Source organism: Macrobrachium nipponense, chromosome 47 (genome assembly GCF_015104395.2).
Source record: "Macrobrachium nipponense isolate FS-2020 chromosome 47, ASM1510439v2, whole genome shotgun sequence".
Classification (NCBI taxonomy): Eukaryota; Metazoa; Arthropoda; class Malacostraca; order Decapoda; family Palaemonidae; genus Macrobrachium; species Macrobrachium nipponense.
In genome coordinates this window covers 22,011,839-22,038,822 of record NC_087222.1, presented here as the reverse complement: position 1 = coordinate 22,038,822, position 26,984 = coordinate 22,011,839, and the positions used below count along the sequence as shown (strand labels likewise).

The window sequence follows — 26,984 nt, the reverse complement described above, 5'->3', positions numbered from 1 at the left end:
CAGGTCTTCAACAAACATGCCTTCCTCTACCTTTATGCCTTCTGATATTACTTTCTTCCCTCTCTTTATTGTACTCTTGGCACACTTGTCCAACCCAAATTCCATGCAGGTGTCATTTGAGAATTGGTAGACTGTCCTAACTAATTCTTCCAATTTTTCTCCTGAATCTGCAAACAACTTCAGGTCATCCATGAAGAGCAGGTGGTTCAATCTTTCATTCTCTTTTCTGCTTCTGCTTTTGCTTAGGTCATAGCCAGTGTTAATGTTGTTCAAGATTTTACTAAGCGGATCTATGGTCAAGCAGAATAGAAGTGGTGAGAGGCTGTCACCTTGGAATATTCCTCTTTGGATTTTTATGTCTGGAATTACTATCTGGCCCTCAGAGTGTTTTAGACAGAGAGTGGTCCTCCACTTACTCATCTGAGCTGCCAAGAAAGATCTTATTTCCTCATTGATGTTGTCTAATTCCATACATTTGAATATCCAGGTGTTGTCTAGGGTTTTCAAACAGTGGCTTCCAAAATCTCTCTAGGTCTTCCTTGCAGTTGTGTTCATACCTCCACTGTTTCTTTCATCATCTTCCTATACAATCTTTGAATTTTCACCAAACTGCATATTTATCTAATTTACTTTTATCTTCTGTTGTTTGTTTCCTATTTGTGAAGCTAGGGCCTTTATATTGGCTTGGTGTTCCGCCAGTTTTCAACTGATTTGTTCATTCCATATTCTGTAGTTTTTTGTCATTTTCCTTAATTTCTTGAGCAGATTTTGTGAGTGATTTTGATCTCTCATATAGTTGGTCATTTGAGAGATCTCTGCCCTTAAATGGTTTATTTTATCATGTTGTTTCTTTTTCTTCTCCAGAGTGCAACCTCATATGATTTGTAAGACTTGATTTCCGGGAAAATGCTTTCCCACATTCGTTGCACATGAATGGCTTCTCACCAGTATGCAATCTCATATGAAGTGTAAGACTTGATTTCTGGGAAAATGCTTTCCTGCATTCATTGCACATGAATGGCTTCTCTCCGGTATGGATTCTCATATGATTTGTAAGATTTGATTTCCGGGAAAATCCTTTCCCACATTCCTTGCACATATATGGCTTCTCTCCAGTATGCAATCTCATATGACGTGTAAGATCTGGTTTGCGGGCAAATCCTTTCCCACATTCCTTGCATATGAATGGATGATTCTCTCCAGTATGCAATCTCATATGACGTGTAAGATCTGGTTTCTCGGAAAATGCTTTCCCACATTCGTTGCACATGAATGGCTTCTCTCCGGTGTGGGTTCTCATATGAATTGTAAGATGTGGTTTCTGGGAAAACGCTTTCCCACATTCTTTACACATGAATGGCTTCTCTCCGGTATGGATTCTCATATGACGTGTAAGATCTCGTTTCTTGGAAAATGCTTTCCCACATTCGTTGCACACGAATGGCTTCTCTCCGGTGTGGGTTCTCATATGAATTGTAAGATGTGGTTTCTGGGAAAACGCTTTCTTACATTCTTTACACATGAATGGCTTCTCTCCAGTATGCGATCTCATATTATGTGTAAGATGTGGTTTGCGTGAAAATGCTTTCCCACAGTCTTTACACATGAATGGCTTCTCTCCGGTATTGATTCTCATATGACGTGTAAGACTATTTTTCCTGGGAAATGCTTTCCCACAGTCATTGCATATGAATTTCTCTCTAGTAGGATTTGTGATATCATTTGTAAGATTAATTTTATTATAAAATGTTTTCTCACAGTCAGTTGATCTGAAAGGCTTCTTTCCATTGTGACTATTCCTTCTTTCTTGTTTTACTTCCTTTTTGCAAGTTTGTGGATGTTTTTCATTCACTGTTGAATTCATTTCATATGAATATGCATCATCTTCATTAGACTCACAGAATTCCTCTGGCTCTATTTTGATATCCATCAATGGATCCAGAGACAAAAAGTCTCCATCACTGGTTACACTAAAGGCAGCCATGTTGCTGTTTTCTTGATTTATGGAAGGCAGTGATAATGCACCTTCAGTTTCACTTTTCAAAGGAAATTCTAAAGAATATTCTGGATTCATTTTAGCCTTATGTCCTGTCCCGTTCTGTAATGACAATATTTTTAATTCACAACTCTTATCACAGAATTGTTTACAAATAATTGCTCAACAAATCTGTTAAAAATGAAATTCAATGTCTTGAAGGACTATAACCAGATTTCACTGCTGATGTATGAATCTAATATTCAAAAAAACTTTTACTTATTGTTTAAATTTGTTAAATACACGTACAATAATTCACTGTTGTCTCAAACACTTTAAGAGTTGCTATTGGTAATGTTCCATGTAGTACCATTAAACAACATGCATTTCCCAAAATCCTGATGCTAATCAAAACTGACGAAGGAAGGAAGGTTCTTCTGAGGGAGAATCTGAAATCAAAGAATGCAACACAGAGTTAGGAAACATAATGCCAGAACTGAAGCAGCAAAATAATAGATCAAATTCAATTCAGGTTCCCATAAAGGTCTCAGGCCGATTAACAAAGCATGCATTTGATAGTTCTATCCAAACATGAATACAATCCTACCAAACGTTGTCCAGACACAGCATTAAAACATTCCTGAGGCAACAATGCAACAACAGATTAACAGTTAAGGGGGCCGGCCGGCTAATGCCATTTTTTAAGGACAGGACTTTGATATTCATACCACTTAATGAGGTGACTTGGGACATCTCCAAACCGCATATGATTTTCGCCTCTGACCTTCGGTTTTGTGACGCCAGGGCGATTTATCTAAAAAATAACCATTTTTTAAATTCTATCTCATCCCTTGAGATTTAATATTAAGACCTGGGATTACTACCATATATAGACCTGATGTAGACCTCCAATCAAATGGAGAGTTTTTTTTCTAAAAGTCATTTTTTTGCTAGATATGATTTTTTCAATATGGTAAAAAAAAATAAACCCTATAAATCAGGAGAAAAAAATTTATAAAAAAAAAGACGAAGCAAAAATTGTAAAAAAGGGCTAAATTTGATTGTTCTATAAAGTCTTTCTGAGTTATATACCAAATTCCAATGTTATAGCTTTAAAACTAAGTGAGAAGATAGATTTTGAAGGTCAATAAGTATAGTTTTGAGATACGGGCTTTCAAAGTTTTCCTTCGTATTTCTATAAAGACAGTGTTAATAAATAATGATTATTATGAATGTGTATTTCTTTTTTGTGTATTAATAAACAAAAACTATTTTATTTATCATAATTTAATCATAAATGATGATCCCTTTGCTCATATATCGCAGCCTGGGGCACTGCTTGAGGCAAGATGGGGCACTCCTTCCTACACAATTCTCTCTCTCCCCTTCACTAACTCGGCTTATTACAGCAAATTTTCTTATTCTGTATGTTAGCGAGATGTTTTCCTTGTATTTTCCTCTTTGGGATGATGAAATTCTTGCCCGAAACAAAGATAAATAAACGTAAATGCAAGAGAATGTCAGAGGTAAAACTCGAAGGTGTACTCTTTTTTTACAAAGACAATTTAATAAATCATGATTATTATGAATTTCATATTCCATTTTGGGTACTAAAAAACCAAAACTTTGTTATTTGTCATAAATGAAGATCTCTTTGCTCAAAGATCGTAGCCTTGGGCACAGTGTGACGTGTGCTGTCAGGCAAGACGGGGACGTTACTAAGCAACCCATACTACGCAACCCTTCCCTCTCTCTTCACTAACTACGCGTATATTATGATACTCTGTAATAATACTTGAGCGATTTTTCTTCGTCTGTATGTTAGCGAGATGTTTTCCTTGTCTTTTCCTCATTGGCATGATGAAATTATTGCCGAAACATTCATAAACATACGTAAAAGCAAGCAAATGTCAGAGATGAAATGGAACGTGTAGACTATTTGACATCTGTGATCGCACTAAATCATGACTGGACTTGGTAGCTGAGCCTGAAGTCTCCTTCTCGACGCGGGGAATGTCTACAGATGCCATTTCTCCCAATTTCTTTAACAATAATTATCAAAATTTACGATAATAGAAGAAATATTGCATTTTCTTGTACGGATCAATGTTTTAGGCTTATTGAGTTACGTTAACTAATTACCCTGTAACTACGAAAGTAAGAGGAATTTTGACGAAATATTTCATATACGTATTCTCAATTGCCATATGAAGCTCCATGAATTTTTTCATGACTTTGCATTTTTCGCCCTATACCTCCATATATAGGGGTTCCGGCCGGCCCCCTTAATATCGACGCCCACCACCTCGCATCTGTAAACCTTCTTAGCTTGACATTACAATACAAATTACTTATGAACATATCTTATTAACAAATCAAAGGCCAAGAATAGAAAATGCAAGAGACCAGCATAAGAGTTTTGTGGGGTAACAGCAGGAAGGGTACAGTACGCAGCAAATGCTTAATTTTATGTGAACCACTGTGATGGTAATTGCTTCATAGCAAAAGAAGTTAAATGAAAGGAGAACGCCTTTTCGAGAAGTTCGGCAGTAAGGAGGCTTTCGCGCCCGTGTTCGAGGCGCCTGTCTTCGCGGTTTTTCTGGAATCGTCGGGCGTGTTGTGGAGCGTAAAAACGCGCCAACGTTACATGAGGAACGCCGCGATTTCTGATGCAATACCTCGTCTAGATTCATCTAAGAATGTCTAGAAACCTCGGGAGTCTGTGACGCTCGCCATAGGCTCCGCCCCCAGGATGCCGTATAAATACGACGGAGGAAGTAGCAGGAGGAGGAGAATTAGAGAGTGATCGTAGAAGGAAGAGATTGTAAAAGAGAAAGATCACCAGTTAGTCACAGAGCCACAGATCAGATTATCAGTGAGAGATCAGCAGCAGTGATCGTCAGAGAGAGACTAGAGACGGAGGAACCGACGAAGTATCAATCAAAAGGAGAGTTGTTCGAGAGTTGGTTGGATATTGGTCTAGTCGTCTTCAGGTGTGGACGGCCGGTTGTCTCTACGTTGAACAGACTTCGGAGAAGAAAAGGGGGGATTTCCTGCCTTACGATTAGACTAGTTCCTGCAATACGGAGTCAAGAGGACGTCCGCTTTCGCCATTCTCCTTTTGTGAAGCCACTGCTTCGAGTCACTAAACTGGCCTGCAAGTATTTGAATTGTGTCACTGTTCCCCCAGTTCATGCAGTGTAAGATTCTATCGTTTTATGTAAATAGGAGATACCATTCTGCATTTACCTTTGTTAGTAAGCTTGTAAATAAACCTTTGTTGTGTTAGTGTTTCTTTCTATATTCGTATCCCCAGTTTCAACTGTTTGTGTTGATATATATTTTTTTTTATTATTTTATATCGAACCTGAAGGGGACCTCTCTCAGAGGCCGTAACATTGAGTCGAACCCTTTCCAGGATATTTCGACACTGTAACATTGTCTCTGAGATCTTCGGATCCATAATACCCACCCATACATAACACCATATTATCCACAGAAGCAGTAGATAATAAGAAGAAAAAATAGTAAAGGTGAATTGAGTAGTAATTTGAAGAGAGATGAAAGTTTTCAAATTAGTTTCACTGATTGTTATTGTGGATAATACAAGAGTAGCTGATGACAGTCTTGGGAGGTATGTGCTGCTACATTTCTTCAAATATGACATTTTTTTCAGAGCTTTTTATGAAGGAGTATCTTTCAGTGCATGTTTGAAATGGGTTAACTGGTGGTTGAGAAGAGTGAGCAAGGGAATTCCCCTCACTCATATGCCATCACCAAGCACTTCTTGTTTTGGCCTGATGAACAAAGAGGGGTGGCTGCAATGGTAGATATGATATAAGGTTTATATTGGTATACCTATGAAAATTTCATTTCTGGGTCGACCTGTGTTCGCCGGTGAAAAGGATCCTGCTATCCACTTTTCTAGTATAAATAGGTTCTAAATATACCAGAGAAAAAAGCTAGCATGGTATACTGAGGTTACTACCCTCGCGCAAGCACCCTAAGGGTGTCGGGTATAAAGTACAAAGTGAGCGGAAACCACTATTCACAGGTCTCCTGCCAACTAGAGGTTTCCTTTCCAAAATCCCTCTCAATCCATCTTCAATCCTGTTTTTAGATTTTGTGAGACTACGACGCGTTTTTTGCTTGCTCGTACCTTTTCGCATATCTAAGTGCTTTTTAGTGATGGCTTCAGCTGAGATGTCCACCGCACCAAAGTTGAGTACCCCAATTTCTGTTTTTCATAGATTATATGCTTCGGCCTCGTAGAAAGTATTGCGGGGAAGGTGGCGTCCCCCCCGCCATTTTGGTATCAGGAGAAAGAACGCGTGGGATTTAGGTACAATGTTTTAGTTTTAAATAAGAATAAATCCGATGTTTTTTGCTTATAAAAGTACCTAATTCCTGTGTTCTAATGTATTTTTCTTACTATTATTGGTTTGTTATGTCGTAGAAATATCGAACGCGTTCACGACATACGCTGGGGCAAGTCTGGGGACTAGACTAAGAACGTTCGCATCCACCCCCTCCCCTCCCCTCCCCAATTCGTGAACGCGTCCAAGTGATCTTGACATAACGGTAATGTTATTATCATCATTGATAGACCACGCAGTCTATTATTTATGGTAGGTGAGAGAGAGAGAGAGTTAGTAACTCGTTCCCTCTCACCAACGTAATTTGCATGAATTATTATTAATTTCGTAAATAAATATATGCAAATATACCTATTCATTAATCACTGAAGAGGTGGAAGAGTTGCCACCCATCAGTTCAGCCCAACTATATTAATAAAGTAGGCTAACTGTCCTTAACTGAGTGGAATTTATCCTCCTGGCCAGTCTGAATTGTATAAATTCGATTTTGGTAGGTTTAGTTGAGAGTACTATCCGCATAATGGTAGCTTAGATGAAGATTTACCTGACGTTCCACGTCGCTAGAGAACTTGGTTAGTCAGTTATATCCATATTGGTTAATTTTGCAATATATATAGGTATATAAGGACCACTTGCAACTCTTCCATAATACCTCATTATAAATCTGATGCATATCCATTATCTTCATTATGCTATACTGTATTACTGTACTGTAAAAGGTCTGGCTAATATTCGTCCTTAGTCGTAGGCTATATCTTTCGATCGAGGGCCACCCCAATCGGTTGTTGTACCAACCACGACAGGCCATGGGCCCAGTCACACTACCACCCCTACAGTGGTAGCCTACACAACCGCTAATGAGTGGCCGCACCAACCGGTTGCTGTTCCAACTGCTAATAGGTGCCCACCTCTGATCAGACAGGGAGCCAGACGTTCTCAACCGACTCCCCCCCTCCCACCCACTACTAGGTTTGGCCCAGCCGAACCATTATAACTCACGGTACTGGTCCTCTTAGTGAGGAATGTCCACTTGAGTTTCACATAAGTGGAGGGAGGAGGGACGGGTATGAGGGGGTGAGGGATATACGACTCTGAGCTATAGCCCCCGCCAGATGACGGACAGCTTCAGGGAGTACATATTTGGCTCTGCCGCCCCGTTGTCTCTTTCTCCAGCTCCTCCAACAGTGGAATTGGGGTAAGACCCTTGCTCCTACCCCTTCCTCAGTATAGGTAGGCAACGTCAGTTATGGAATTACCTTCCCCTGACCCGCCACCTCCACCTATTCCACAGCCAGTGGCTAGGACAGGGAGAAATGAGACTTCAGGGGAGCTAAGCCTTGAGGGATCGTACAGTGAACAGCTCCGAACCCTTGTGGTGCTGATGGAGAATGACTCACCCTCACATCCGCCACCAGAGTTTTGCATCAAATCTGCTATAGCTCGGTCCTCATTTTTGGCAATATAATGTAGCTGCCTACGTTCATACGTAGCCCTCCAGTCCGGCCGGACCTACAGAGTTGAGGCCTGTCCTCCTCATAGTCTGTCGGATATTGGATTCCAAGTACCAGGCCTACATATAATCCAGGAGCGGGTCTGAGACCAAGCAGTTAACCCTTAAACGCCGAATAGACGTATTAAACGTCGAGTCAAAATGTCTCCCGTATGCCGAATGGACGTATTTTACGTCGACTCAAAATTTTTTTTTTTTAAATTCGCAGAAAAATACTTATAGGCCAACCAGCCGAAAACTTTTGAATCACGCGCCTTGGGGGATGCTGGGAGTTCACGGATCAAAGTGTTGTTTTGTTTACAATCGTTACGCAAGCGCGAATTTATTTCTTTCCGCACTAAAAAGTATCTGTGACACATCTCGGAAATTATTTCGTCACTTTGACATAATTTTTGTACAATTTTAAATTAGCCGTTACATGGAGTATTATATATGAAAATGTGCGCATTTTTATGTAGAATACAACAAAAAATACTCATGATTGTAGCTTTTATCAGTTTTGAGATATTTTTATATAAATAACGATAAGTGCCAAAATTTCAACCTTTGGTCAACTTTGACTCTACCAAAATGGTCAAAAAACACAATTGTAAGCTAAAACTCTTATATTTTAGTAATATTGTTTGCAACTAATTGAAAGTCTCTAGCACAATATTTCGATTTATGGTGAATTTATGAAAAAACTTTTTCCTTACGTCTCGCTGTAACTCTTCCGAAAAAAATCATACATGCGATTGTGGTAATGTTTGCACCATTTTAAAATTAGCCGTTACATAAAGTTTTATATATGGAAATATGTGCAATTTCATGCACAATACAACTAAAAACAACCCATGGTTGTAGCTTTTATCAGTTTTGAAATATTTTCATATAAAAAATGATAAGTGACAAATTTTCAACCTTTGGTCAACTTTGACTCTACCGAAATGGTCGAAAAACGCAATTGTAAGCTAAAACGCTTATATTCTAGTAATATTCAAGCATTTACCTTCATTTTGCAACAAATTGGAAGTCTCTAGCATAATATTTCGATTTATGGTGAATTTATGAAAAAAATAACATTTTCTTTACGTCCGCGCGGTAACTCTTCCGAAAAAATCATACGAGCGATTGTGGTAATGTTTGCACCATTTTAAATTAGCCGTTACATAAAGTTTTATATATGGAAATGTGCGCAATTTTATGTAGAATACAACAAAAAATAATTGAAGGTTGTAGCTTTTCTCATTTTTGAAATATTTGCATATAAATCACGATAAATAGACAAAAAACATGTTCGGTCAACTTTGACTACCAAAATGGTCGAAAAACGCAATTGTAAGCTAAAACTCTTACAGTGTAGTAATATTCAGTCATTTATCTTCATCTTGAAACAAATTTGAAGTCTCTAGCACAATATTTAGATTTATGGTGAATTTAAAAAAAAAACTTTCCTTCTCTCCGTGCGCGGATTCTCCGCCACAAATCTCCGAAAATGCGTACGTCCCATTCTCGGAATATTTGCTCCGTTTCATATTAGGCATTTCATAGAGTTTTACATATGAAAATGTGCGCAATTTCATGTAAAATAAAACGAAAAATATTTGAAGGTTGTAGCTTTTCTTATTTCCGAAATAATTGCATATGAAAAATATATATATATAAAAAATCACATTTGGTCAACTTTAACTCGTCAGATATGGTCGAAAACTGCATTTGTAAGCTAATACTCTTACAGTATAGTAATATTCAATCATTTGTCTTCATTTTGAAAGAAATTGGAAGTCTCTAGGACAATATTTAGATTTATGGTGAATTTTTGAAAAAAATATTTGTTTACGTCCGCGCGTTATGAATTCATGCATTATTTTGTGATAATATTTTCTCTGTGTTGCTTTTATCGTTTTACAATGTGTTATATACCAAAATGATCGCAATTTAGTGTACATTACAACGAAAATAAAAGTAACTTGTTACCTTTAACCGCGATTTGAATACAATTATATATGAAATTTCGTTTTTGCGCTATAATATATCGCATTTTTTATATATGATAATGATAATTTTTTTTTCATTTTTGATGGTTGCATACTAAACTTCAGCCAATGACAAAAAAAAAGGAGCCAAAAATGAACTCTTAATCTTGAAAACTAAGCGCGCTGTGATTTTTTGAAAAAAAAATATTTTTTCCGCTTCTGCGCTCACTCTGAAACACCTCCGTAACACGGGAGACTTTTTTTTTTTTTTACCGCTTCGGCGTTTAAGGGTCAACCTTTATATATAAGAATTTATTCAGTAATTTAGACATATACAAAAATTTATTCAGTGAATTATATGTTATTTCTTAATGAGTAATTCTTGAACTTTATCTAGTTTAAGATCCATACCACCGCCGGAGTAGCTCCGGCACTCCTTGGGATGATACTCATTAATAATTACCATTACAGAAGGTGCGCTGTCAGTCGCCGGGGTGTTCCGCCTCCCTTGCTGAGACCGTGGGGCATGAAGTGTGTCGTTCCCATGCAAACTGCTCCATCCCCTTTGTAGCGGAGGAGGGACTGCTGCCGTACATGGTTTGGCACCCGGAGGCCTACACCATCTGTTAGGAAATGGTGATGCTCCTTCTGAATGATCAGGTAAGCATCTTAAAACCCCCCTCCCTTTTCTTCATGATAAAAATTGTAACAAATATATCAATATTGTTCAATCAACCTGGTTCCCTATGTCGGAAGATTAATTCCCCTTCCTCCCTGACAGTCAAGTGAGGACGCCCGGAATGCACTGTCGGGGCATCCCTACATTTTGGACGCCTCCCTGGGAACTCTTTTGTTCAAAGGATCACCTTCGGTGTCTGTCCAGTCAAGTGTGGCGGCCCCCATCATCGCCGCCATTCCTGACGACCAGGAGGAATTGATGGCGGATGTGGCTGCCATCAACATCCACACCAAGCCATTGGCCCTGGGAGAGCAGGTAAGTGGCAAGGTAAGTGAGGCAGGTAGTCTCCTTAGCCCTACTCCTTCTTTTACCTCTTCTTTCCGGGGCTTCTCTAAGTCCACCCCTGCCTGGGACAGCTCATGGTCGGTTCGTCCCAAGGAGAAGACTGTTAGACCGAAATCCCTGCCCAAGGGATCAAAGCCAACTCTGTCAGCGGCGACTGAGTCATCTCCGGCCCCAAGGCCGTCGACCTCATATGACAAGTCGCCTGCTGCCAAGGGTTCTCTCCCTTCAAAGGGATCGAGATCAAAGTCTGCCAAACCCAAGGCGACGGAGTCCAGCGTAGACCACGAACTACTCGCTAGCCTTCTATTGACAAAGGTTAGAGAGGCAGTAGACGAGAGGTTTGAGTCGTTGCGACGCGCCTCCGGACCTGAGGTCTCCAGCCAGTCCGTTTCAGAGATAGTGGCCGAGCAGATCAAAGCGCTGCAAGACATGATGTCCGGTTTTCTCCACTCTGGATCTCCGGCGATTGCTATGGGAGTGCCGGATGCTTCCAAACTACCACCCTTCCACAAGAATAACCCATGGCGGCTTGCTATGCATGCCCCATATGAAGATGGGAAATTAACTATTGAAGGGTGCAGGACCCGACCACTGGAGGACTTCGAGTTCCACCCGAAAGGTCTCCAGTTCCCCTTCCTCGGGTTCGCCAGACTAGCAGAACCCGCTAGTTAGAGTGGACAAGGTCCCAAAAGAAACTGTCATCTTTCCAAAGGAACAAGCCCAAGCTGTCTGGGCATGCACCATGGCCGAATGGGAGTGCGTTAACACCAGGTTAACGCCTCACAAGGGCTCTTACACCATTTTCGTGACACCGGATCGAGTCCCATCACCCTGCACCGACAAAGTGACAGAGTTAACTCTCCAGGACATAACGGAGGATAAACCTCTCCCGGCTTTAAAGGAGACGGAGGCTACCTCTCTTCTCCTCCCTGCCCGCAGAGAATTCTGGCACAAAGCTCCGGCCACGTTTACCGTAGGTAAACTGGATGCGGACTGTGCCTCAACATTATTCTCCGACAAACTACCCAAGCTTCAGGAGAATCTGTTGAAAAACAGAGTTTGAGGCTAGGACAAGACTGGCAAGGTCTGCCAACTCTGTTACCTCAATGGAATTGGTAGCCACAACTTGTAAGGATGAACAGCTGTTCCAGGTCTTGACAAAGAGTCTATTACAGACCTACCAGTCAGACCTGTATGACTTTGACATGGCAAGACGAGCTTGCAGGAAATATGTCCTGGCGGAGGCTTCCATCAGGCATGAACCCAACAGGTTGATAAAGGCATCAATCTGGGGGGAAAACCTTTTTCCGCAAGAAGAAGTGAACAATGTCTTGAGGGAGGCATCTAGAGCCAACCAGAGCCTCCGAGTCCGGTTGGGACTTCCCTTCAAACGGAAGTTTGAAGCACCCGGACAACAAGCTAGGGCAAAGAAGAGGCCGAGGAGGTACATGCCCTATAAGTCCTCTCGACCTCAGACAGTAGTTCAGGCAGTCCCAATATCCCAAATTGGGAAACCCTCAACATCGAAAGCCCAGCCACAGTAGCAGTTTGTTCTGCTTCAGACTCCGCCGGCCCAGCAACCCTCAACCTTCAGAACCGTCATGACCTCCCCCGCCTTTAACCCCGCCTATGAAGCCAGGGAATCCTTTCATGGCTACAATAGGCATGCCAGTAGCAGTAGAGCCAGAGGCCACTCCCGACAACGAAGCAGATCAAGGGGTAGAGGATTCAGAGGAGAAAGAGGGTACAGACCTGCAGCCAACCAGTGAGAGCCCACAGGTAGGAGGGAGATTATATCTCTTTCGAGACCATTGGACCTTCAGTCCATGACACACAGTATAATCTCCAAGGGCCTGGGGTGGAAATGGAAGGAAGGGCCTCCACCACCAATAAACTTCTTTCAGTCCCCAACAGCGGATCTGGTAGAATATACCAAGGATCTCCTACAAAAGAAGGCCATAAAGAAAGTAAGGAGACTAAAATTTCAAGGATGTCTGTTCACGGTTCCAAAGAAAGACTCAGACAAAAGAAGAGTGATTCTGGACTTGTCAAGGCTGAATTCATACATTCTTTGCGACAAGTTCCGTATAGATCTTACAGACGCTTACTATCATGTTCTGATAGCAAGGAACTTCTCTCCATACCTAGGCTTCAGACTAGGGAACAAAGCTTGCTCCTTCAGAGTCATGCCGTTCGGGCTCAACATTGCGCCCAGAATATTCACCAAGCTAGGAGAGACGATAGTCCAAGAACTGCGAACCAGGGGAATAATGTTAGAAGCCTACCTAGACGACTGGCTCATTTGGGCAACCAGCATCGAGGAATGCCGCAGGTCGACAGCTAAAGTAATAGAACTCTTGGAGTCTTTGGGTTTTCAAATAAACAAGTAGAAATCTCGGCTGGAACTGGCTTCCCACTTTCAATGATTGGGAATCCAATGGGATCTAGAAAAACACGAGCTATCCCTTCCAACCAGGAAGGCCAAAGAGATAGCAGCGGCTACAAGACAGTTTCTCAGGAACAAAAAGCCCTCTCGTCGTACCCAAGAGAGAATCCTCGGTTCACTACAATTTGCATCAATAACAGACGTCCTACTAAAAGCCAGATTGAAAGATATCAATCGAGTCTGGATGAAGAGAGCCAACAACAATCTCAGGGACAAAATTTCAGCAATTCCACCCATACTAGCAAAGAGGCTTTGCCCCTGGACGAAGTACAAAAACCTAACCAAGGCAGTACCACTGCAATTCCCTCCGCCATCTATGACAATTCATACAGACGCGTCACTGAGTGGCTTGGGGGGGATACTTTCAGCACAAGAAAGTTCAAGGGATATAGTCAAGTACGTTCCGACAGTTCCATATCAATGTGCTAGAAGCTATGGCAGTCCTCTTAACCTTAAAGCGACTAACTCCGGCCAGGAACAGCCATGTGAGGATAGTCTCAGACAGCCTAGTGGTGGTACATTGCATAAACAGAGAAGGTTCCAGGGCAAGCAAACTGAATCATGTACTGATTGCAATATTCGATTTGGCAGCGAAGAATCATTGGCACCTGTCAGCAACCCATCTGGCAGGAGTCAGGAATGTGATCGCGGACGCTCTTTCCAGGACTACTCCACTAGAATCAGTGGTCCCTGGACAAGAATTCAATCCAATGGATTTACAATCAATTCCCGGGCCTTCAAGTGTACTTATTCGCAACAGAATCCAATCACAAGCTACCATGCTATGTAGCTCCCAACCTGGACCCTCTAGCTTATGCCCCAGATGCAATGTCAATAAATTGGAACAAGTGGCAGAAGATTTATCTGTTCCCTCCAGTGAATCTTCTGATGAAAGTCTTGCACAAGTGGCTCCAATTGGCCGAAAAGCAACTGGTTTCTGCTCCTCCTAGAGCTGAAGCTCCAGCCCAAACGGATCCCTCGCCCGGAATTGACACAGATAGTACAAACTCAAACTGTGTCAGCTTCCTTAAGAATTCTGAAGGCCCTAAATTTATGGACTTCATGAAGTTTGCAGCCCAAAAAGACGCGAGTATTGATCTATGTAACATTGTATTTATAGAATCAGATAAAAGAGATTCAACTCTCAGGCAATACGATTCGGCTGTTAAAAAATTGGCTAAGTTCCTAAATGAATCGGGAGCCCACAAAATGACCACAAATCTGGCAATCTCGTTCTTTAGAACTCTATTTGAGAAAGGCCTAGCCACCAGTACTATTACAACAATCAAGTCAGCCTTGAAGAAAATTTTCCAAGTCGGCTTCAATATTAACTTGTCAGATGCATACTTCTCTTCCATTCCGAGAGCATGCGCACGCCTAAGACCAAAGGTCCGCCCACAAAAGGTCACTTGGTTCTTGAATGATGTACTTAATTGGCGTCAGACACTATTAATGAATCATGTTCATACATAACCCTCCTAAGGAAAACTTTATTCTTAATGGCTATGGCCTCAGGTGCCAGAATATCTGAACTTTCAGCTCTCTCAAGAAATCCAGACCACATAGATTTCCTCCCGTCAGGGGAAGTACTACTATCCCCAGACCGGAGCTTCTTGACTAAGAATGAGGACCCACAAAATAGATGGACTCCATGGAAAATCATTCCTTTGTAACAGGACACATCATTGTGCCCTGTCACTACCCTTAAATCCTTTCTAGCCAGAACCTCCGCAACATCGTCAGGTTCTCTTTTTATAAGAGAAAAGGGTGGCACAATCTCTCTTAAAGGTATCAGACAGCAAATACTCTACTTCATTAAACAAGCCAACCCGGATTCCATCCAATATGTCCATGACATCCGGGCGGTGGCTACTTCCATTAATTATTTTCAAAATATGAATTTTGAGGATCTAAAGAAATATACGGGTTGGAAATCTCCAGTAGTCTTCACGCGCCACTATTTGAAGAACTTAGAAGCCCTTAAATTCCCAGCAATTGCTGCAGGGAGCATAGTTTCCCCTGAATAATAAATCCTATCAACCTCCTCCTACCCCTTTCTCCTCCCTAATACATTCTCCTTTCTACCTGCCTCGCTCGCACTCTCCACTATACCTCTCTCGTCTGGTTTGAGGGGACCTGGGCGTCATCCTGCCGCCAATCTTGTATATAAAATATTGTGTTCTGGATTGTTCTTATAGACCGGACTGTACATATTCTGAAATGTGATAAATTCCTTACAGGATACACTGTCAAATTATGATGTCTTTAAGTTATTTCTAATTCTAAGCCATAAATTTAAGTCTTAGCATAAGTAGTCTTTAAGTAAGCCTAAGTTTAATTTTATATTTTGTCATATGTTAAGTTAGTAAATTTAAGCTAAAATAAACCAGGTTTCATTTAACTCCTCCTTATAAGATAAGATTACTTGGTATCTAGAAGGCTTGGATGGACATTCTCTGGTAACTTTTCACCGGCGAACATAGGTCGACCCAGAAAAGGGATTTTGACGAAGGAAAAATCTATTTCTGGGGAGAGACCTGTGTCGCCCAGTGAAACCTAGCCCTTCTAATTGACTTCCCTACCCCTATACCAATCCAAGCCAAAAATGTCTAAAAAAATTTCAGGATTGCAGATGGCGCTCTGGTCGGGTAGTAGTAGTAGTAGTAGCGAGAGAGAGAGGGATTTTAGAAAGGAAACCTCTAGTTGGCAGGAGACCTGTGAATAGTGGCTTCCGCTCGCCTTGTACTTTATACCCGACACCCTTAGGGTGCTCGCGCGAGGGTAGTAATCTCAGCATACCATGCTAGCTTTTTTCTCTGGTATATTTAGAACCTATTTATACTAGAAAAGTGGATAGCAGGATCCTTTTCACTGGGCGACACAGGTCTCTCCCCAGAAATAGATTTTTCCTACGTCAAAATCCCTTATTACAGCATTTCCTTGATTGGTGTATCTGCATATGCATGGCTTGCGACTTGGCAATATATTCACATCTAAGTCCAGCCCACCAAAATCTACATGAATGTATACTCACATAAATAAAAATGGATACAGTAAAAAGCCCTTTCGGTTGTTAATGCTGCAAAGGTGGAATGGCTACAATTTTTTTAAGTAATTTGTATTTTTCCTAATATACAAACCTGAAGGTCTTTACATATGGATATAATTGCAGCACAAGCTGGGAAAACAGCTGTTTAACTTTAAATAAAGTGGTTAACTATCAACGGTAGTGTGGGAGTCCCACCCACCAATATCCTTATGCTTCACTTTAACCTTTTGGCTCAGGTAGTAGAATGAGGGGTGGCTTGAGGTGGGCAATTTTTGTAGATTGTTCCTAAACAAATAGAATCCTACGGTCTTTACATATGGAAAATACTTGTTGGTGGAAGGATTCTGAGTAAATCTCTGAATTGACTGGTACCTCAATTCACCTGGGCCTCCTTCCTGGTCATGTAGAGCACACAAAGGAGTCCCGTGCATCTGATAGCTTCATTGATTCAAAAAAGTTTTGGATGAACCTTTAGTGTTTTGTTTTATTGTCAGTCCCTCTCTCCCTTTGCTAGAGAGATGGACATTCATCTATTAATCTAGACTTCTAGATTATAGACAAGGTACAGTACTTAGTTATGTAGCTCACGTGCACACCCATTTAGCATGTAACGGTTTGCTAACCTTCCCTCTGCCCTACAGGTGAGGAAGGGTATAAAAAGAGAAAGGGAGGAGGAGGCCAATCACTCACTCACACTCTCTCTTTGTAACTCAGAACACCTGAGGCGAGATGCTACCTGTCCCTCTAGGGGAGCTGGGTGATTTACACAACTTGTTAAGCAGACACCACAGGAAGGAAAAGGTGTCCATGGGCCCATGGGCAACGTCCTGAAGGTAGAAGGATGTGAATGTGGTCTTTCATGAACACACTCCCACCCTAGTACTATTAGAACCAACAGGTTCTTCCAGAATGTGAGGGACAGACCATGCCCCCAACCCTCTAAGCTCTTACTCAGAAAGTACTCTTATCTACCTAGTCAGAAGCAGAGTATGCTCCCTTGATTTTCTCACGACTCCAGAAAGAAACCATTTTCTTGGACACCTCTACCTTGGTCGAGCCAGTACTAACAAAGCGTCATCGACATTGAGGACGGAGATGTCGAAGCCTCTTTAGATAGCACCACAACACTCGAACTGGACACAGTAGCACATTGTCTTGATCACTACCAGTAAAGTCCTCTATGAAGGGGATCGAAAAGAACTTGTATTTGGTGTCAGGGACTGACGGATTCTGAGTTTCGCTTCGAATTCTGGGACAAACTAGAGCAGGGGTTCTCAAAGTGGTCGATATCGACCCCCAAGGGTCAATAGGACCGGGTCGATGAATAGTCAGGGTGCCAAAAGAGGTCGATGAATAACTAATGGGTCAGCAAATTAAATTACATATACTCATATATCTAAAGTTCTAAACACATTTTCTTACTAGGTGTTGCATTTTTATCATACTGCATGTCAAGTACTAAACTAATGATTCTCAAATTGGATTTGACATTGGTGTTTTTTTCTCTTATTTTCTTCTCTTGAATTATTAAATGCTAGTCTAGGGGGTCCATAGAAAAATTAAAACTTCATTAGGGGGTCAAGGCGTTAAGGAGTTTGAGAACCCCTGAACTAGAGCGTGACATATCCTCATCCCTTCAAGTGTTCAACATCGAAGGAAAGTCCATGATGTTCACAAAATCTCTTTGCCAATGCCAGGGTAAGCAAAAACACAAATTTGAAGGTCAGATCCCTGTCTGACAACTCTCGTAAAGGCTACGGTGCACAAGTCAGGCTCCGTAAGGCAAGAGTCACATTCCACTCAGGGGGACTGAATTCCCAGGGAGGGCAAAACTGTTTGAAGCTTCTCAAAAGCATGGAGATCTCCACAAGGAAGTGAAATCGACACCCTTTAAGCAAAGGATTAGTCCAAGGGCAACTCTGTAGCTCCTGACAGCTGTGACAGCGAAGAAAAACAAGAATGTCTGCTACCTGTTGAAGAGGAGATCCTACCAGAGACATATCCCATCAATGACACCAATCACAGAAGATGACCCATATCCCCTAGTACACAGCTGCTGAAGATTTACAAAGGTATCCAGAAATCTTGGTCGTTGTGTGACGAGAAAAAACCTCTAGCTCACAGGAGATGGTGGATAGTCTCCAGGCATGAAGTGACAGTTCTCTCACAGCCTGGCGATACCTCTCTATGAGCGGCTGGTACAGCAGGTTGTGCCAAGGGGGAATCTCTCTTGGTACCCAGGAAAGTAGAGCTAGCAGGTCCAGATACCACTTGGCATGTGGCCACTTGGGAGCTAGCAGGGTCATCCTGAGATTTGGGGTGATCATGACCCTGTTGATCACCCAATGAATCAGACAAAATGGAGGAAAAGTGTAGGCCTTGGAGATTGTCCCATGGGTGTTGTAAAGCCTCTCCTTTTACCGCCCCTGGCACAAAAGAACAGAACACCAGGAACTTTCCATTGTGCCAGGTTGCAAAGAGGCCCTATGTCTGGACCCTGGAAACTGAGCTCGTCTGCCGCTCTGTTCTGGTTCCCCAGGATTTACCTGACTGACAGATCTACCGAGTGTGCTGCTGCCCACTTGTGAACCTGCATCACCAACATGTGTAGCTGAAGGGAATGCAATTCGTCTGCTTGTTGACCTGCACCAATACTGTACAGTTGTATTGTTGATATACCACCTTGCGATCCAGAATATTGATGTGAAGGTGTACGAAACCAGCAACTCTTCCAGGTGTGCATCCTCTCTCTCGGTTGATGCATCCAAAAACAGAAGCATCTCAGGATTGGGAGTGCCTAATGGCACTACTATTACAATGTTCCTGTCGTCTAACCACCAGGATAAGTCCTTCCTTCTTCCGAGAAAGGAGTCAGGAAGAATGGGGAGTCCATAATGGGAGACCAAAACTCCTTCATTCTCCACGGAACAGAACGAAGGTGAAGCTGCTAATGAGGGACCAGCTTCTGCAAGGATGACAGGTGACCGAAATGACTTGCCACTGCCGAGCTGGTTCTTCTTACTGAGACAGGAGTAACTGCATTGCCTCTCTGAACTTGCTAATATGCGAGTCTGAGGGGTAGGCTCTTACTGCTACCACATCTGTCAGCGTGGCCGGATATGAGATACTTTACCATCTGCTTTGGTGTAAGATCAGACTTCTAAAATTGATTGCTACACAAAGGTCCCAACAAAACTCAAGAAGTCAGTCTATGTATTAAAGAAGAAAGTACAGTGTTCCCCCCGTATTTGCTGGAGATGTGTACCAGACACCCACGCGAACAGCTCAAACCCGCGAATAGTTCAAACTCCCTTCTAAAAATACCTATATCTGCCTATCTTGAAAGTTCAAATACCAAATGTCTACTTAAAGTATTATCCTACATCAAATATACCATTGAATAAGTATTATTAATATCATTTTAAAGTCATCTTAAACATTTTACCATTAGAAATATATAAACAGCCAATAGCAGAGAGAGAGAGAGAGAGAGAGAGAGAGAGAGAGAGAGAGAGAGAGAGAGAGAGAGAGAATAACTCCATACGATTTCAATAGATTGAGATGAACGTCTGTAGGCAACACTTTTTTCCCCTCCCATAAATAAATATATTTCTCCAGAGAAGAGAGAAAGAGAAGACTGTGCAATTATGTTTGTCGGTCTTTCAGTTCTTTTGCTGAGAGCGAGAGAGATAAAAGAAGGAAGAAATAGAAACACTAAATGTATACCTTATGTAACATCCTGCATCAAATTTACCTTAAATTATTATCATATTACTGTATTAATCTTAGAGATTGTATTAATATAATTTCAAAGTAATCCTAAACATTAGTACCCTTAAAGGTATATGCTTACATACGTACTTATAACACTTGCAGCCAAGAGAAACAGAGTTACCACTATGACAAGTATCTTGTGGAGAGAGAGAGAGAGAGAGAGAGAGAGAGAGAGAGAGAGAGAGAGAGAGAGAGAGAGAGAGTTGTCCTTACAGTATTTAAAAGATTGAAATGGAATGATTATTGTATTTAAAATACTCACATATGAATTTTGTAATTACAGTTATAGTATTATTATCGGAAAATATTAATGATAAACTTATTACATACATGTCCATGAAAATGATCTCATCTCAGTAAGAGAGAGAGAGAGAGAGAGAGAGAGAGAGAGAGAGAGAGAGAGAGAGAGAGAGATTACATAAAAACCATTAAATTCATTGACCATTGTATGGCATTGTTACTTTCCCAGCTCCAAGCGCCACTGGAGTTATGAGAAGGTAGGGAAATTGATACAGAAAAAGACGAAGGGAAGAATTTTCATTTGAAATTAGTTATCGTATTATTACTACTTCTATTATTATTATTATTTGAAAATATAATAAACACATGCATCTACAATAAAAATTCTCTCATCCCAGTAAGAAAGAGGAGTTATCCTTACAAAGTGAAATGGAAAGGTCATTTTCATCTCTTTAAAATACTACCATTATGAATTTTGTAATTACAGTTTTATTATTATTATTATTATTATTATTATTATTATTATTATTATTATTATTATTATTATTATTATTATTATCAAATAACTGAAATTATCAATAAACATTTTACATACTAGTACCATAAAAATTCTTTCATCTCGGTAACGAGAGAGCGAGAGAGAGAAAGAATGAGAGAGAGAGAGGGAGAGAGAGAGAAAAGAAAGAAGAAGAGAGAGAGAGAGAAGAGAGAGAGAGAGAGAGAGTGTTTATCTCTCTGTTCTCTCAAAAAATACTTGTAACACTTCCAGCGAAAGAGAGGGAGGGAGTTACCACTATGACACATTATTATCTTGTGTGGCAAAAGAGAGAGAGAGAGAGAGAGAGAGAGAAGAGAGGAAGAGATTGATGAGAGAGAGTAGAGAGAGTGAGATAGAGAGAGTTAGCCTTAATTAAAAGGACCATGGAAAGATTAGTATGGTATTTCTTTAAAAATACTATCACATAATATGAATTTTGCAATTACATTTATTATATTATTATCATTTTTATTTATTATTATTATTATTGAAAGTATTAAAAACATATAGTACAAGTACTATAAAAATCTTGAGTCTCAGTAAATGAGAGAGAGAGAGAGAGAGAAAGAGAGAGAGAGAGAGAGAGAGAGAGAGAGGGGGGGGAAATTTCATGAGCACTTGATGGCAACACAACAGCTCTTCCCCTTCCTGTCACAGAACTTGATATATGACAGTTTTAGTATCTGGAGTTAGAGAAAGAAGACTGATATTTCCTTCAATCTTCCATAATTTTTTAAATTTATAAACTAAAATCTTACTAATTCACTATGGTATTTTCTTTAATGAATTGATATTATTGTTGTATAAATTAATATTAATATTTGAAAATAGTAAATCATTTATTTATCATACAAAAAAACACATCTTTGTAGCAGAGAGAGAGAGAGAGAGAGAATTATGATTTTTATTATGTGATATCATTTAAACTTATTAAACTTACTAATACAGTATTAATCAAAATTAATATTTGAAAATTAGTAAATATGATATTGTAATGATACAATTAAGTTTGTTCATACTTACCTGGCAGATATATATAATCAAGTACCCACCCACCTCCCCTCAGGAGACAGTGGAAATAAAAATTATGAATAGAAAATGGGAATGATTCCTGATACCCGCCTCCCAGCGGCGGGAATGGGTACTAACCACCTGACTCCCACTGCGTGTGTCGTAAGTGTTTAAATTTCTGTCGGATTCGGAAAAATACAGCTATATATATATCTGCCAGGTAAGTATGAACAAACTTAATTGTATCATTACAATATCATTTTGTTCATGAAACTTACCTGTCAGATATATATATAGCTGAATCCCACCTTTGGTGGTGGGAGTAGACAGAATAGAAGATTTTAGGAAACATATATATGCAGATAATTGATATCTTGATTCCTTACCTGTTAGCATAGCTGACTTCGTGGTTACTGCCGCATAAGTCTGCTTGTGCTACTAGAGTTGCCAGCAAGGTAGAGACCTATAAAGCTGGTGCACTCCAGATGATCTGTCAACAGGGGCGAGACCACGACGTGACTAGACCATTGACCATACAAATGAGGGCAACAAAGTAAAACCAAACCACCTGGCGTAGCCTACCAAAAGTATCCCACATAGACTAAGCTAATGGAAGGGAGATCCGCCGCAGGCGGTCAACCCCACAACCATAACACAAGTTAAAAACTCCCCTAAACCATTAAAGGATAGGATGAGCGCTACCTCCTGCCCCCAAAACAGTGTCTGCAACGACGTATGGTCCGAGCGAGTAACAATTTTCGTATGTTGCTTTCACCTCCCGCAGGTAGTGTGAAGCGAACACCGAATTGCTTCGCCAATAAGTGGCGCCCAAAATATCTTTGATTGCCATATTTTTGTGAAAAGCCACCGAAGTAGCAATAGCCCTCAACTCGTGGGCTTTCACTTTCAGAAGCTCCATGTGACTTTCACTACACTTTTCATGGGCTTCCTTAACCGTACTTCTTAAGAAGAACGCCAGTGCATTCTTCGACATCGGAAGATCTGGTTTTTTCAGAGCACCACAAGTTCTCCGAAGAACCTCTGCATGCTCTGGTTCTCTGCAAATAAAACTTGAGAGCCCTGACAGGACACAGGACTCTCTCAGCTTCAGGTCCCACTAGCTCCGACAACCCTTTGATCTCGAACGTCCTCGGCCAAGGGTTGGAAGGGTTCTCGTTCTTTGCTAAGAACGTAGGACTTAAGAACAAACTGCACTATGATCCTTGAACCCAATATGCTTGCTTATGACTTGAATTTCGCTAACCCTCTTCGCCGTCGCCAGAGCGGTTAGGAAAATGGTCTTCTTAGTAGAGTCCTAAGCGAGGCTAAATGGAGCGGTTCAAATTGACTCGACATGAGAAACTTCAGTACCACGTCTAAGTTCCACGATGGTACTTTAGGTTGGAGAACTTTCACAGTCTCAAATGATCTAATGAGATCATGAATGTCTCTATCATTCGCTAAGTCGAGTCCTCTATGTCTGAAGACCACAGAAAGCACGCTTCTGTAGCCTTTAATCGTGGGAACGGCTAGTTTCGCTTCTTTCCTAAGGTGAAGAAGGAAATCTGCTATCTGGCTCACAGAGGTTGAGGTGGAGGAAATGCCCTTCCTTCTGCACCAACTTCTAAAGACAGCCCACTTTGATTGGTAAACTGCGATTGAGGAGGGCCTCCTTGCGGTGGCAATCGCCGTTGCCACAGGTCTTGAAAAAACCCCTCGCTCTGGCCAACTTCTTGATAGTCTGAACGCAGTCAGACTCAGAGCGGGGAGGTTTTTGTGGTACCTCTCGAAGTGGGGCTGTCTGAGTAGATCTTTCCTTAGGGGCAGAGTCCTTGGAAAGTCTACTAGGAAGGACATCACCTCCGTGAACCAGTCGACCGCTGGCCAGAAGGGGGCGATGAGGGTCATTCTCGCTCCTTCTGATGCAGCGAACTTCCTCATTACTTCCCGGGGATTTTGAATGGGGGAAAAGCGTAAATGTCTAGTCCCGACCAATTCCACAGTAGGGCGTCTACTGCCACTGCTCCCGGGTCCAGAACTGGGGAGCAATACAGCGGAAGTCTCTTCGTTCGGGAAGTTGCGAAAACGTCCACATGAGGACGTCCCACAGCTTCCATAGCGCCTGGCATACTTACCTGATGAAGGGTTCCATTCCGTCGGCAGAAGCTGTCCTTGCCGACTGAGAAGGTCCGCTCGCACGTTTTCCACGCCTGACACAAATCTTGTCAGAATCGTGACGTTTTGCGACTTCGCCCAAATCAGGATATTCCTCGCGATGGCGAACAGAGAAGGAGAGTGAGTTCCCCCCTGTTTCCTGAGGTATGCCAAGGCTGTGGTGTTGTCCGAGTTTATCTGAAACCACTTTGTTGGAGACTTCCTCTTGGAAGAACCTTAGAGCAAGGTAAACCGCTGAAAGTTCTTTTAGATTGATGTGCCAGGACACGTTCCCCTCTCCAGGTGCCTGACACTTCTCTCCCTTCCAGTGTTGCTCCCCAACCCGTGGAGGACGCGTCGGAGAACAACACTAGGTCGGGGTTCCGAAGCTTGAGCGAAAGTCCTTCCGCAAGCTTCTTTGGATCCAACCACCATTTGAGGTGCTTTTTCATTCTTCCGTCAAAAACAAGACCTCTTCTAGATCCTGTTTGCGTGACCAATTGCTTGAGAGGAAGAACTGAAGTGGTCGGAGGTGCAACCTTCCCAGAGAAACAAACTTCTCCAGTGAGGAAATGGTCCCCAGCAGACTCATCCATTCCCTCACTGAGCATGTTTCCTTCCCTAGAAAGGCCGACACTTTGTCCAGGCATTGAAGTTGTCGCCCCTGGGACGGAAAAGCCCGAAAAGCCACTGAGTCCATCTGAATCCCCAGATAGACTAAGGATTGAGAAGGAGTCAGATGCGACTTTTCGAGATTCACCAAAGTAAGTCCCAGGACCTCGCTAACGCCAGAGTCGTGTGAAGGTCCTTCAGACACCGGTCTTGCGATGAGGCTCGAATAAGCCCCAGGTCGTCTAGGTAGAGGAGAGATGCCTTATTTCCGCAAGATGGAGCCACCTCGCAACGTTCTTCATAAGAACGGTGAACACCATCGGCGCCGTGCTGAGACCGAAGCAGAGTGCCCTGAATTGGTAAAATCTTCCCTTTCAGGACAAACCGCAGGTATTTCCTTGATCGGGGATGGATGGGGACGTGAAAGTATGCGTCCTGAAGGTCTAAAGAGACCATCCAATCCCCCGGTCTTAGGCTGCAAGCACGGATTGAGGTGTCTCCATCTTGAACTTCCTGCTTGGTAACGAAGCGATTTAGACTGCTGACATCCAGAACGGGGCGCTCACCCCCTGACCGCTTCGGCACTAGGAACAGACGGTTGTAAAACCCCGGAGAACTCCGGTCGAAGACCTGTTCCACTGCCTGCTTCTCGATCATTTGATCTAGTAGATCGTGAAGCACTTTCTGCTTTTCTCCCTGATACGAAGGAGACAAATCCTTTGGTGTCGAAGACAGCGGGGGTAACATCAGGAAAGGAATTCTGTACCCCTTCTTGACGATGTCCAGAGACCAAGCGTCGGCCCCTCTCTCTTCCCAAGCTTTCGCGAAATGTAGAAGCCTGGCTCCTACCGGTGGCTGAAGGACTTCCCTCTCACTTCTTGCTCTTGGAAGGAGCGGGAGTCTTGCCTCTGAAAGAGCCTCTTCCTCGAGGGGCTGGCTTCGAGGAAGAAGCGGATCGAAAGGGCTTCGATTTCTTCAAAGCAGAGGACCCAGAAGACGAAGTAGTAGTAGGCTTCCTAGAAGACTGTGCCAGAAGGTCTTGGGTTGCTTTCTCCTGGAGACTGGCAGCTATGTCCTTTACCATAGACTGGGGGAAGAGATGTTCTGAGAAAGGAGCGAAAAGAAGATCCGCTTTTTGCGCTGGTGAGACCGACTTTGCAGTAAAATTGCAAAAAAGTGCTCTTTTCTTAAGCAGTCCCGTGCTGAAATGAGCAGCCAATTCCTCAGAACCATCCCTGACGGCCTGTCCATGCAAGACAATACACTGGACAGCTCTCCCCCAGACTGATGGAATCAGAACTCCTGGACCTGGCATCCAATACTCCAAGGCACCAGTCAAGAAAATTAAAGACCTCTAGTGTCCTGAAGAGGCCTTTAAGGTGAAGTCTAACTCACTATGCGTCCAAGAGACCTTAGAGGAAGACAGAAAAGATCTTCTGGCGGCATCCACAATACTACCAAAGTCTCCTTGAGCTGAGGCTGGAAGCTTAACTCCGACGTTTTCTCCCGTCTCATACCACATACCAGCTTTGCCACAAAGTCTTGAAGGTGGTAAAGCGAAAGAAGTCTTGCCTGAAGCTTTCCTCTTTTCCATCCAATCATGGACCTTTCGAAAAGCTTGCTTCGTAGAAAGCGACTTCTTCATTTTCACAAAGCCCGAGATCTTAGTAGCTTTGGATGACGAAAACTGAGAGGGAGGCGTACGTGGAGCTTCAGGTTGGAAAAGTGTCTGCAAAAGACTGACGTATCCCCCCCCCCCCCAAACGAGTCAAAACCTTGTAGTCCGTCGAAACTGGAGCCAACTGCTGTTCTTCGTCCACTTCGACGAAAGGTGACACTAATTTCCTCTTCAGACACTGGAGAAGTCGGAGGAAGTAAAGAAGAGTCACGAGCTTTCTCAAAAGAGAAAGAGCGGCGAACAGGAAGAGTTCCCGCTTCGCTTGCGCTTGCGGAGGTGGAAAACTGACGTTCCGTAGGCACGCGCTTGGCGTCCGAAGCCAATCTACTGGCGCCGACTGAAGCGCGCTCGACCGCAACAGGTGTACACCTGGCGTCCACTGGCGCGCGCTGAGCGTCCACTGGTGCGCGCCGAGCGTCCACTAAAACGCGCTGAGCGTCCACTGGCGCTCGCGTACCTTGCACCGAATCACGCTCGGCGTCCACTAAAGCGCGCTTGACTTTCACAGAAGCGCGCTCGGCATCTAAAGAAAACGCGCTTCTTATCAACAAGTTTCGTAGCAGCGGAAACAACCGGCTTCACGAGAGCGGAAACGAAATTTCTGCCTCCTCTAGAAAGTTGCTGGGGAGCAGAACGAACTCT

General features: G+C 42.4%; 1 protein-coding gene across 1 annotated transcript in view; it reads right to left on the bottom strand.

The window, feature by feature from the left end:
- Positions 1–230: 230 nt before the first annotated feature.
- The window catches only part of LOC135204761 (zinc finger protein OZF-like), a 66,183-nt gene continuing 39,429 nt past the window's right edge, over positions 231–26,984 (bottom strand). Inside the window, exon 3 of the mRNA XM_064234920.1 lies at positions 231–2,424. Coding sequence (XP_064090990.1) covers positions 839–2,074 — 1,236 coding nt within the window. The 5' untranslated portion in view covers positions 2,075–2,424 and the 3' untranslated portion in view covers positions 231–838. The remainder of the gene's footprint in view (positions 2,425–26,984) is intronic.